This window comes from Trichomycterus rosablanca, chromosome 27 (assembly GCF_030014385.1).
Source record: "Trichomycterus rosablanca isolate fTriRos1 chromosome 27, fTriRos1.hap1, whole genome shotgun sequence".
NCBI lineage: Eukaryota > Metazoa > Chordata > Actinopteri > Siluriformes > Trichomycteridae > Trichomycterus > Trichomycterus rosablanca.
In genome coordinates this window covers 3,616,069-3,630,256 of record NC_086014.1, presented here as the reverse complement: position 1 = coordinate 3,630,256, position 14,188 = coordinate 3,616,069, and the positions used below count along the sequence as shown (strand labels likewise).

Here is a 14,188-nt window from a genome sequence, read left to right as displayed (position 1 = left end):
TCAACAGCCTGAGGGCAGAAGGGCTAATCCTGCTAAATACAAGCACATAAAGGCAGATCAAGTCGACTCAATGAACACACAGAGCTGAGGCCAAAACCTCTAGCACCGCTACTCCTTCTGTCTCATAGATATTACATGCCGCACTATACCTGTACTGCATCTAATATTAGCTTGTTTCACCTTAATCAGCCACGTCTAATAGTCACAACCGAACTTCTGTCATGACTGCAGTTATACTCTACACTACAATACAAGTAGGTACAAAGTTGTTTCCAGATAACCCATTCTTTGTATCATCTGACCACAAAACAAGTATTTTCAGAGCTTCGGTTACATGTAGACAGCCTCCACTCCCATGCAAATCTGGATTGAATGGTTCTTGGACTAGCTCTGACTATCCAGACTGATTTCCACTCGTCATAAGGCTCGTTTGGAAGCTGGGGTCAGAGCACAGGGTCAGCCATTGTACGGCACCCCTGGAGTCAAGGGCCCAACGGTGGCTGCATGGCAAATCTGGGATTCAAACTCTCAGCCTTTCAATCGATAGCCCAAAGCTCTATCCACTAGGCTACCACTGTCCCTAGAAACACTGACCACAGACAATCGTTCATACAAAGAATATCATATTCTTGACTTCTGCCTTAATGGATGATTCATTTGCATTTGAAGTCAAGGATTCTCCAGCTCGAGCTAAATTCTCATATTAAAACTAAGGATTTTATGGCTTAACAATTCTCTGACCGAAGCCATGCCACGCCGATTCGTCTTGCGCCTTTATCAGGCGTCCTCGACGAGCGCAGATGATAATCTATAAGGTGCTATTTGCAATCACAAAAAGGGCCGTTTAATCAGCTTCCCTCGGAGCGCGCAGATCAATCCGGCTCTGTATCGATTAGACAGATCCAGCCCCCCTCTCCTCCTCCTCCTCCCCTCCTCTCATGTGCAGCGGCGGGCCGAGGCAGACGAACCAGTCACGGGGTGAAACCAGTGACTGCTTCTGTTACCTGCTACTGCACCGATGCGATTTAATTAGTGTTAGATAAGACGCTCAGAGGGCCACAGGCCAATACGTACAGTACGCTACAAGAAACTAGAGTAGATTTTCCTGTCACACCGAATAAAGCTGCATCTTACAAACAACACTCTTATTAGTCGTGTCCTAGGATGGTATTAATCTGGGACCCCAAACAGGTCAATTACTAATACGAACTTTCAAATGTTGCTGAGACTGAGTTTGTTGGACTTCAGATGTCAAACTCATGGCCATTGATATGGCATATTCCTTCGTAAGTATACCAGTGTCCACTCTTTTAGAAATACTTTCCTTAATAGTGGGTCATACTGGATCATACTACATGTTCCAATTCAGACCAAAACTTACAAACTTACTTAAATAACTCCCGATTACAAGAGATCAAGTTGTATAGTGTGAACAGAACACTTCGAAACTGATCTGAACAAGTCGTCCCGTCTCGTCCGAGATGGAAGATGAGTGGCTGCATGGTGTGTTCCTGCTGGGTGTGATTAGTAACCCCGGGAACCTCCTGACCAGGACAGAAGTTGATTCCCTGTGTGAGAGGAGAGCGGAAAATCGTTTGTATGGTAATCGCACGAACCCAGAGGGAGTTCTGAGGTATCGGAATGGAAACTGAGATTCTAAAGTCAGTCTGTGGGGTAGCGTAAATGTTATTTGAGGGTTCAGCAGAACCTAGAAGAAATACTTGTCATAGTGATAGTTTCTAATCAGTGCTTTAGAACACGAAATGTAACGAGCTTGAGGCAGAACAAGACAAGAAAAATCTATAACGCTGCAGGCTAGGCTCCTGCTTTACCTTGGCTTTTTAAATCGCCGTCTACAATGAGGACAATATACAGTATATCTCTCGCCCATTCTCTCTCTCTTATTACTGTGTCTATATCTCTCGCCCATTCTCTCTCTTCCATTACTGTGTCTATATCTCTCGCCCATTCTCTCTCCATTACTGTGTCTATATCGCTCGCCCATTCTCTCTCCATTACTGTGTCTATATCGCTCGCCCATTCTCTCTCTCCCATTACTGTGTCTATATCTCTCGCCCATTCTCTCTCTCTTATTACTGTGTCTATATCTCTCGCCCATTCTCTCTCTCCTATTACATTTTCTATATCTCTCGCCCATTCTCTCTCTCCCATTACTGTGTCTATATCTCTCGCCCATTCTCTCTCTCCCATTACTGTGTCTATATCTCTCGCCCATTCTCTCTCCATTACTGTGTCTATATCGCTCGCCCATTCTCTCTCTCCCATTACTGTGTCTATATCTCTCGCCCATTCTCTCTCTCTTATTACTGTGTCTATATCTCTCGCCCATTCTCTCTCTTCTATTACATTTTCTATATCTCTCGCCCATTCTCTCTCTCCTATTACATTTTCTATATCTCTCACCCATTCTCTCGCTCCTATTACTGTATCAATATCTCTCGCCCATTCTCTCTCAGGTCTTAACAGACCTTACTAAACCTTAACAGACCTCACTGGACCTTTACAGACCTTAATAAACCTTAACAGACCTTACTAACCCTTAAGAGACCTTACTAAACCTAAACAGACCTTACTGGACCTTAACAGACCTTACTAAACCATAACAGACCTTACTAGACCTTAACATACCTTACTGGACCTTTACAGACCTTAATAAACCTTAACAGACCTTACTAAACCTTAACAGACCTTACTAAACCTAAACAGACCTTACTGGACGTTAACAGACCTTACTAAACATTAAAAGACCTTACTAAACATTAAAAGACCTTACTAGACCTTAACAGACCTTACTACACCTTAAAAGACCTTACTAGACCTTAACATACCTTACTGGACTTTTACAGACCTAAATAAACCTTGACAGACCTTACTGGACCTTAACATACCTTACTGGACCTTTACAGACTTTACTAAACCTTAACAGACCATACTGGACCTTTACAGACCTTACTTGACCTTAACATACCTTACTGGACGTATACAGACTCTACTAAACCTTAACAGACTTTATTGGACTTCAACAGACCTTACTAAACCTTAACAGACCTTACTGGATTTTAACATACCTTACTGGACCTTTACAAACCTTACTAAACCTTAACAGACTTTACTGGACCTTAACATACCTAAATGGACCTTAACAGACCCCACTAGACCTTAACAGACCTTAATGGACCTTTACAGACCTAACTAAACCTTAACACACCTTACTGGACCTTAAAATACCTTACTGGACCTTTACAGACCTTACTAAACCTTAACAGACCTTACTGGTCCTTAACAGACCTTACTGGACCTTTACAGACTTTACTAAACCTTAACAGATTTTACTGGACCTTAACATACCATACTGGACCTTTACAGACCTTACTGGACATTAACAGATTTTACTGGACCTTTACAGACCTTACTGGACCTCAACAGACATCACTGGACCTTAACAGACCTTACTGGACCTTAACAGGCCTTACTTAAACTTAACAAACCTTACTGGACCTTAACAGACCTTATTAAACCTTAACAGACCTTACTGGACCTTAACATACCTTACTGGACCTTTACAGACCTTACTGGACCTTAACATACCTTACTGGACCTTAACAGACCTTACTAAACCTTAACAGACATTACTGGAACTTAACATACCTTACTGGACCTTAACATACCTTACTGGACCTTTACAGACCTTACTAAACCTTAACAGACCTTACTGGACCTTAACATACCTTACTGGACCTTAACATACCTTACTGGACCTTTACAGACCTTACTAAACCTTAACAGACCTTACTAAACCTTAAAAGACCTTACTGGACCTTAACATACCTTACTGGTACTTTACAGAGCTTACTAAACCTTAACAGACATTACTGGAACTTAACAGACGTTACTGGACCTTAACAGACCTTACTAAACCTTAACAAACATTACTGGACCTTAACATACCTTACTGGACCTTAACAGACCTTACTGGACCTTAACAGACCTTTCTGGACCTTTACAGACCTTACTAAACCTTAACAAACCTTACTGGACATTAACAGACCTTACTAAACCTTAACAGACCTTACTGGACCTTAACATACCTTACTGGACCTTAACATACCTTACTGGACCTTTAAAGACCTTACTGGACCTTAACATACCTTACTAAACCTTAACAGACATTACTGGAACTTTACAGACCTCACTAAACCTTAACAGACCTTACTGGACCTTTACAGACCTTACTGGACCTTAACAGACCTTACTGGACTTTAACATACCTTACTGGACCTTAACAGACCTTACTGGACCTTAACAGACCTTACTGGACCTCAACAGACCTTACTAAACCTTAACAGACATTACTGGACCTTAACATACCTTACTGTACCTTTCACAGTTCATGTGTCCCTCAATGAAATGTAACTCCCCAACACCTGCTGCACTCATGCAGCCCCAGACCATGGCATTCCCACCACCATGCTTCACTGTAGGCATGACACACTTATCTTTGTACTCCTCACCTGATTGCCGCCACACATGCTTGAGACCATCTGAACCAAACAAATTAATCTTGGTCTCATCAGACCATAGGACATGGTCTTTGTTGACATGTCTTCAGCAAACTGTTTGCGGGCTTTCTTGTGTAGAGACTTCAGAAGAGGCTTCCTTCTGGGGTGACAGCCATGCAGACCAATTTGATGTAGTGTGCGGCGTATGGTCTGAGCACTGACAGGCTTACCCCCCACCTTTTCAATCTCTGCAGCAATGCTGACAGCACTCCTGCGCCTATCTTTCAAAGACAGCAGTTGGATGTGACGCTGAGCACGTGCACTCAGCTTCTTTGGACGACCAACGCGAAGGTCTGTTCTGAGTGGACCATGCTCTTTTAAAACGCTGGATGATTTTGGCCACTGTGCTGCAGCTGCAGTGTTGGCAATCTTCTTGTAGCCTTGGCCATCTTCATGTAGCGCAACAATTCGTCTTTCAAGATCCTCAGAGAGTTCTTTGCCATGAGGTGCCATGTTGGAACTTTCAGTGACCAGTATGAGAGTGTGAGAGCTGTACTACTAAATTGAACACACCTGCTCCCTATGCACACCTGAGACCTAGTAACACTAACAATTCACATGACATTTTGGAGGGAAAATGACAAGCATTTAGGGGTGTAGTCTCTTAGGGGTGTACTCACTTTTGTTGCCGGTGGTTTAGACATTAATGACACATACACCAGTCCTGAACCTCGTTCCTACCTGCGAGTCTCGTGTTGAGGTGAGATCGGCGCGCGTGTCTCGCTGCAGGATTCTTCATTATTCACGTTTGGACATACAATAACATTAAAACCGTAAACACGGTAAAAATAAACATAACGGTTCACCGTCCCACACCTCACACTCCAGACGCACTGCCGACTTTCGGCCACTCTCCGCCGGCGTCACCCACACAGGTGACACGGTGGTGTTCGGAATCGCTCCGTGCACACTCGCTCCCTACAGGCCAGGGTCCCTGCCGTCAATCCACCTCCTGCGGTGGATCCGGAGCCGAAGTAGATCTAAGTGAGCGATAACACTTAGTCGTCAGTCATGATCTTTCTTTTAATGTCGATGATCATGACTGACGACTAATGAAAACCCCAAATTCAGTATCTCAGAAAATTAGAATATTACTTAAGACCGATACAAAAAAAGGATTTTTAGACACGTTGGCCGACTGAAAAGTATGAACACAAAAAGCACGAGCATGTACAGCACTCGATACTCAGTCGGGGCTCCTTTCGCCCGGATCACTGCAGCAACGCGGCGTGGCACGGAGTCGATCGGTCTGTGGCACTGCTCAGGTGTTATGAGAGCCCAGGTCGCTCTGACAGTGGCCTTCAGCTCTTCCGAATCGTCGGGTCTGGCGTATCGCACCTTCCTCTTCACGATACCCCATCGAGTTTCTGTGGGGTTAAGGTCAGGCGAGTCTGCTGGCCAATTAAGAACAGGGATACCACGGTCCTTTAACCAGGTACTGGTAGCTTTGGCACCGTGTGCAGTTGCCAAGTCCCGTCGGAAAAGGAAATCTGCATCTCCATAAAGTCGGTCGGCAGCAGGAAGCACGAAGCGCTCTAAAACCTCCCGGTAGACGGTCGCGTTGACCTCGGACCTCAGAGACCACGGTGGACCGACACCGGCAGATGACACGGCACTCCGAACCATCGCCGACTGTGGAAACGTTACACTGGACCTCAAACGACGTGGATTCTGTGCCTCTCCTCTCTTCCTCCGGACTCTGGGACCTTGATTTCCGAAGGTAACGCGAAATTTACTCTCATCAGAGAACATAACTTCGGACCACTCGGCAGCCTTTTCGTCTTTAGCCCGGGCGAGAGGTTATATCGAACAATTCACCTCACTTGCACGTCATTGGACTGTGGGAGGACACCGGAGTACCCGGAGGAAACCCCACGCGGTCACGAGGAGAACATGCAAACTCCACACAGAAAGGACCCGGACCGCGCCACCTGGAGATGGAACCCAGGACGTTCTTGCTGTGAGGCGACAGCACTACCCACTTAGCCACCGTACACCCCCCCCCCCCCGTCTTGAAGTAAAGGCAAAGACAAGCATCATGTATACAATGATTAATAGACAGAGGACAAACTAGCACTTTTTTGAGTAAAACTTTAACTAACCGACAAAATAATAATAAAAATCTTTCTTTTTTTTTTTTTCTCCGAATTTTTCTCCCCAATTTTTCGCGCTTCCAATCTGTCTTCCGCTGCTAACAGGCACACCAGACCTGCATCCAAGGAGAGCACGCCGCTGCCCCACGCCTTCTTTACACGTGTACAGCCCTCCTCTTCTCGTCTCTTCTGCAAATCAGGGTCCTTACACAGCGCATGAAGACCGACCCACCCACCCACATATAGTCCGGTCCCCCACCCTGCAGGCACTGCCAATTATGCCCGCCAGATGGCGCCCAGCCGACCGGTGGCAACACCGAGCCTCGAAACGGGAGGTTCAGAAACTCGGTGCTGGTGCGTCAGCGGAATATCCCGCTGCGCCACCTGGGCGCCAACATGACCCTTCTTGATAGACAATGAGTTCAATGTCACAGTAAATCCGAATGAAAATGTGCTATTAATTCTGCTTTACATCATTTAATACGTAACAAAAAAACACAAACAAAATGTTTTTCCAGACGGTTTAATAGATAATCATCCAACATTTTTACTTATGACACTCCATTTCAAGGCTATTACAAAGAAGTGTAGCATTAAAGGGGAGCACAAAAGCACTTCACAGCAAGGAAAAAACTCAGTTCTCCCGATGCACTGGAATCGGACGTGTTGCAGTGAGGCACTGCCTTTGGCGTCGAGTGACTGGACCCTTCGGGAAAGCTGTTGCTTCGCTGCAGTTCGGAAAACACCGAAATGGGGATTCTTCAGGCGTACGGCTAGCACTGCAAAACTTCTAAAGGAAGAGATCTTTTACCCGTTCTGTTCTGTAGAAAGCCAATACATGCGACTCCTGCACACCCGAACCGTTACGTATGCGAGTTACTTAATCGCTCTGTACGAGCACCGCCAGAACTCCTCGCCGTGTGGCTGGACGGAGACTGACCGTGCAGCGCTGAATATGGAACAATTACGAAGATCGAGAGAATTTAACTTCGTCTTGAGCAGATTCCCATAGATGACGTCTGTCGGGCCCGTGTGAAAATGCGTTTTAGAATCGTCTGTGATAGGAGCTGGTTCTTGCTTAAAAACTAGAAAGTGATTTTCTCATTCCTAGCAGAATTCTGCCCAGTGCACATTACACAAGTTTGAAACGGTAAAAGCTGACCGTCTCTATAACGACAATGTCGACGTCTGTAGCGACTACGAACAATTGAACTTTTAGTAGCACGTTTCACCAATCTTAGCAATCGACGTACACGTTATAAAGACGAGACTGGACGCGCAGTCTACAAAAGTCAGAAAGCTTGAGCTGATGGTGCTAGTGTTTTACCAGGATGTATGTTATACTTTAGCTTGAACGATTTGGCCACGTCCGCTTATACCGATATTTATTGGAAATATTTTCCTTCAACAAAAAACTGAAGCAATCAAATTTTTTATTTTTTTTGGAGGGTGGTCAAAGCCAAGATGACACTGAAGCACATAAAGGGCAGGAGAAGGGCACTCTCGTCCCAAACCCCCCAGTGTTCCAAAATGAATCAATTTACGGAGAACTCTCAATTTTTTATTTTAATCGTCAGGTTTTGGACGGAGCCACTGTTCAGCGCTTGGCCTTATTCTTGTTTTCTTTTGCACCCTCGCCACCCAAAACATCTGACTGAGAGGATCGGGCTTTAAACTTTGTAGTGTGCACTAGCCATCACTAAAATCGATGCTTTGAAAAAAAACAGGTCCGTTCCCAGGACGGAAACCTGGATTTTTAAAGCCTACCTGTAAATCTACGATACACGATCGCGATCCTGACCTGACCGGGCCACGGAAGGCTTTCGGCCTTTCACGTCGGTTTTAAAGGCTATGAGGTAGGAGGACGGGGGCGAGGCCTAAGGAAAGTCGACGTCGAGGTGCGGGAACGGAAAGAGGACGGGTTCTCCCGCTCTGCGGAGATTTGAGACGCCGAGGAGGACGCTACGGCTAGAACGGCGGCGAACCTTCTACATCCCCGCGTAGATATGTTTATAAATGTCATCTTATACGTCGAAGCATGTCCGAACCTGAGCGTTATGATTATTACATAGAGTTAACGTTTAAAAGTGGAAGGAACAAACGAGAAGTTATCTGCACCCCCGCACGTAAACAAAGTCTCTTTAAAATTCATCCCTTTGATTTAAAAAGAATCAAGTATACAGTACAAACACTTAGACGATTCCGTAATAACTCGCCTCTACCCTCGTCGTTCGCCGTACTCTCGCCGTTACAGCCCGAATTAAATCGCGCGAGGATTTCACAGGCTGCTCATCTCATAGTAAGCTTAAAATAATCGATACACTGTTCACATAACTACTATTTCCACTTTTTTTCCCTTTTTTCTTTCAGTGGCGCAACGTAGCATGGTTAAATTAAGAGGTGATTGTGAAATGTAACGGACTGAACCTAACATAAAACAGTTCTTAAAAAAATTTTAAAATAAAATAAAAAAAAAGTGTGTTTTCGTCCGTCATTCCGACACACAACCGTTTCTTTTCTCTCGCCGCGTTCGTCTCGCTTTCGTGCACTTTTTTCCATCTTAAAAGTTTATGTTCTGCGCGTTGAGCAGCGAGTCGAGCATGTTGAACGTGTTGGCGTAGTCCATGTGCTGCCCGTTGAGGATCAGCGAAGCGCCGGGCTCCGCGCTCTGCCCCTCCGCCGGCCTCCTGTCCGTCTTCCCGAGCTGGGCGTGGCCTGTAGGAGGCGGCGGGGCGTGGCTCTTGGACGAGCGATGGGCCTTGTGGTGGCCGCTCTGCGCGTGGGCGTGACCGTGAGAGTGCGCCGCTTCGTGTTTGGGCGCTCTGTGTTTCTCTCGACCCGAACGGGGGCTGTGTCTGCTCTTGCCGCCGCTCTCGGACATCTTGATCTTCATCTTCAGCTCCTCCTGATTGGCCGCGCCGTTTTCGGCGGAGGACGACGACGAAGGGTGGCGGCGTTTCAGCGAGCCGCTCTTCGTCTCCCGTTCCTGTCCGGACTGAGCGTATTTGACCCGCGCCGCCGAGGAAGACGAGGACGAGGCCGTCGAGAGAGCCGAAGCCTCGGGCGGGAGGTGGCCGGGCTTGCGGCGCTGCAGCAGCTCGGCCGCTTGTTTTTCCCTGTATTTCTCCAGGCTCAGTTTATTGGGGGGCGGCTGTTGCTGCTTGCCGCCGATCGGCAATCCCTGCAGGCTCGCGTGGGCGTCGGGCTGGACGTAGGAGGAGCTCGGGTCGGTCAGGCCGTTAAGAGCGCCGGTGTCTAATTGGAACAACGGCTCGGGGTACATGGTGTCCATCTTGTCATCGATGAGCAGGGTCTCCTGGCTCTGAGGTGCCATCTGAAAGGAGCCGGCCACCGACTGGCTCTCCGTCTTGGACCTTTTGGCGGCTTGAGTGGCCTGAAGTGTCGTTTCAGAAAAAAAAAAAAAAAGTAGTATAAGTCATCCGATCAAAATATAGTGAGCTGTAATTATACCTGAGCCAATAATATCCAAGACTCAGAGTCATCAGAAGAACTGATCTGCCTCCACAAACACGACAGATTAGAACAAAAGTCGACATACCCGCCAGTTTCTGATCCTTTTCAACCTGCTGGGTGTTTTCTCCAAGATCTGAAGAAACTCGTGGGTTAACTCTAAAGAGTAAAAAGAGGGTAACGCTTTACAAGGCTACCAGAGTCTACACAGACGCATGTTAATCCTGGACCTATGCACTGTATTTACATTTACCGTATTTACATAAATATTTCATTCATACGTTTATAGAAAGGAAGACTTACGGTCCAGTAGCTGCAGAGTGACTGTGGGATCCAAGTACTCCCACCAGTGTTTGCCGTCTGATGAGATGGGTATCTCCCAGTTGGACCACTTGCATGCCAGGTGGATACACACGCAGGCCACCACCGTGGGCCTGTACTGCAGGCAGAACGTGGTCAGGTGCAGACTGTATGAGAAAACAGAGACAGGGGGACAAAGAAACAGGAAAAGACTTGTTTAACATGGACGACTCTCTACTGAGGTTACAAGATCTCAAGCTATTAGTTATTGAATATGATTGGTATTAAACCTAAAGACAAACAGTCATCTAATGAGCACCGGCCACGTTACTAAACGCATGACTGCAGCGAGGCTTCAGTCGAGGAAATAACAAAGGCTTTTTTCGTTCAACGGTCTCAGTAGCGTTAGGGTGCTTGGATGGAACAGTGGTCAAATACACCAGCACACTGATCGCTGATCCGGGGTTCAAGATCCAGAGTGCGATCGGCCAGCAGGGCAGACGAGCCAAATAACCAAACAGCCGTGAGGCGCACTTGCCAGTGTGCTCTCAGTGCCACTCCCGAACCAGTATAAAATAAACAGGGAAGGACATCCGGTGTAAACACCGTGCCGACTCGTAGCGTTTACAAAAACATCGACATGTAGTCTTCTCTCTGCAATTAACAACGCTAATTCTTCCCTCAGACACTGTGACCTAAAAACAGCCAGGATGACATGCATGTATCGACTCTAGATGAATAACTAATCACACACATTAGGCCACCTGACCAAAATCACTTTAAATAAAGAGCCAAAACCCATACCTTACTGATTCTAAGCCAGTAGGTGGAACAGAAATCAGGCCGCTTCACGATGCGATATATCGCACAGTGAACTACAGACCCCCTGTTTAAAAGTGGATCAGGGTGTGTGTTACAGCACCCAGATTTAACATCACCAATGAGTCCCAATGAACCTGGGTCTGGAACAAACATCCATCGTCAAAACAAATCACTACACTTCAACACGACAGATTTGTTACGTGAAGAGCGACGAGCCGTGTGCAACTGTAATAGAAAAAGAGGTAACGCTCTCGCTTCATTTCCAAAGTACTCCCCAGGCCATGTGGCTATTTGTATCACAGTAGCATGACGGTTTGTCACGCAGTGTCATCTTGAAGGTCGCGCACATTCAACAGTGGGTTCCGGCCCCAAGTTTGCTCCAGAACCTTTTTTCAATCTTTTCACAATATGGTGTACGGTAGATGGTAAATGATCTAATTAATGGCCAATCATAATATATATAATTCCTTATAATAATATATATTCCTTAATCTAAAAGAGAAACAAGCGCAAGCTTCTGTTGAGACTCATTTGCAGCATTATTAAAGACTTTTCAATCACTAAATGTGTGATGATGCGGCAGCTGCTCCATTAGGGCAAAACCCTAATTGCCTTTCTAGCATTTACATTAAAACACGTAACACACACACATCAATAACAAACACTTGTAGTGTCGACAATAATGCATACAGCTGTTCCTGTGTTTGGCTGATCATAGACGCCATTAAGAATTTTCTTAAACAATAAATGATTAAACAATAATTTTAAAAAAATCACAGTTAGTTGCAGCCCTACAAATAAATGTTCATTAAATGCTTAAACATCGGGTATCTAACTTCACGTCAATTAAACAATGTAACAAAAGAAAATCCCTCACTAATCAGGTGCACATACTGAATCTAAACGGATGTCGGGCGCATTAGTGATCTGTGATGAGCCTAAATTATCAGTGACTTAAACATGACGTGTGAAACCGATTTAACTTAAAAAGATCGGACCAAAAATGACACTTTCATGTTTACATTAGTCTGGTCTGACCTAACGTCATAATCTATTAACAATAAATAATAATGGAAGTCTGGGTCCCAAACTGTACAGCACTGCACCAGACAGAATGCTACTGCAAAAACTACAGAAACACACTATGTAGCACGCATATAATGTAGTACGCAGAAAATCATGCATACCGCTTGGAAGCAAGGATGCAGGCTCACGTGTCTAAATATGATTTTAGGTGTGCAGTCCCGTCTCCCAAAAAACAGGTTCAGAAAATCTCTGAAAGATTCAGCTACATAGTGATGCACTGAACCTGTGGGCTGTTAAACTAAATACACCTCCAATAACAAGGTAGGTTCATTTTAAACACTAATTTTAGATACATGGCGACTCCGACTGTATTGCACAGTGGTGAGATTTTAAAAGTCTGGAGGCTCTGCCACTCCGGTCTTTAGCTTGAAATACGGCCACATTGTTTTAGACATTCTCAGGTAACAAACCTTGTGAAAGAACGTCGGCTGGCCAGCAGGATAATAAAGCCATCGGTGTTTTAAAAATACACTTCAGGAAAATAATACTAGGCTACATAAGGCATATAAAACATGGATGTCTTTATTTGTGTTTGTTTTTTAACACTGCTGTAGCATCACTGCGCCAGTGTGTTTGAAATTAAACCCGTAAAGACAATACTCTAGTTATTACTACGCGTGTCGAATTTCAGACTGCAGCAGTTGTTTAATCGATCGATAGTAATGGCAATTATAAATTAATATGTACTAGCTATACTAGCAATATATTTCATATATACATCTAATTACGTTAGATCCAGATTATCTGCGTGCTGCTTCTAAACACCCCAAAGATGTGAATATAATTACTACACACTGGACTAATGCCCATCCCTAATATGTTTGCCTTTTGTGTTTCAGTATCCAAAAAAACAATAAAAAAAAAAAGGAAACTGCGAGTCGATGTACTTACCGCCACGGCATCTATATTACCCTGAGCTGACATTCGGGCTACCAATTGAGTCATTAGACCTACTGCACTCTGAATCAAGCAATAGTCACCAGCACCTCTACACCTCGCACCGTGCGTTCACCCTCCCACACCAACACTGGGCCCTCGTACAGTACACCGCACCGTGCCGGGCATCGGGGAGGGCTGCCCGACGGGCATGTCACGCGTCACCCTCGGCCCTGGCACGAGCGAGGGCGTCGGCTACAGGGAGGAGAAGCAGGTAGAACAGGAATCTATAGGGTGCCATGGTAGTGCATTAAATACGGTCAGGGTAACAACCTGTTGGTAGCCATAAAATAGGAGGTCTGGGCCAAGTCCTTGCTCGCTGCATGGAGAGAGAGAGAGAGAGAGAGAGAGAGAGAGAGAGAGAGAGAGAGAGTTTATTAAAACATGCTTAGAATTCACTCATTTTCTTTCATACTCGATACAAAAAATAAGTGGACAACACAAGAGCTACTACGGTAAAGTTAAACTTACAATCACACACACAGACACAAACTTTCAATACATTTTCAGCGTAGATAACCGCACAACTGTACATCTACTGTAGATAAATAAAAACTACAATAATAAAAATAAAGGTACGGCTAACTGTTTAAAAGTTTGACATACAGGGGACGATTAAATATTTAGGGTCTTGTTTAATAAGCTAGCAGTGGCAAGCTTGGCAAAGGTGAGCCTTAAATACTAAACCAGGGGTGACCTAACTACGTCCCATTACCAATTTATTCTAATTTAGTATGTAATCTAGTTTAGAAATTCAATTGTAAATAATTGAGACTGGACATGAGCAACACACTTTGGGTGTTATTGTCGCCCATCACCCCTAGGTGAGAGCGTCTCATTGCAGAGATAAAAGCTCAGGGTTCCCACCGACTTCCCATCTTTGGTGAGTAGTATTGTTAT

The 14,188-nt window shown here is 45.2% G+C and overlaps 1 protein-coding gene across 1 annotated transcript in view; it reads right to left on the bottom strand.

The window, feature by feature from the left end:
• Nucleotides 1-7,180: 7,180 nt before the first annotated feature.
• ccnt2b (cyclin T2b) overlaps nt 7,181-14,188 on the bottom strand; it is a 12,424-nt gene continuing 5,416 nt past the window's right edge. The window contains exons 6-9 of the mRNA XM_062989583.1: nt 13,562-13,607; nt 10,448-10,611; nt 10,233-10,303; nt 7,181-10,067 (exon numbers count right to left, since the gene is read on the bottom strand). Of these exons, the coding sequence (XP_062845653.1) occupies nt 9,234-10,067; nt 10,233-10,303; nt 10,448-10,611; nt 13,562-13,607 (1,115 nt within the window). The 3' untranslated portion in view covers nt 7,181-9,233. The remainder of the gene's footprint in view (nt 10,068-10,232; nt 10,304-10,447; nt 10,612-13,561; nt 13,608-14,188) is intronic.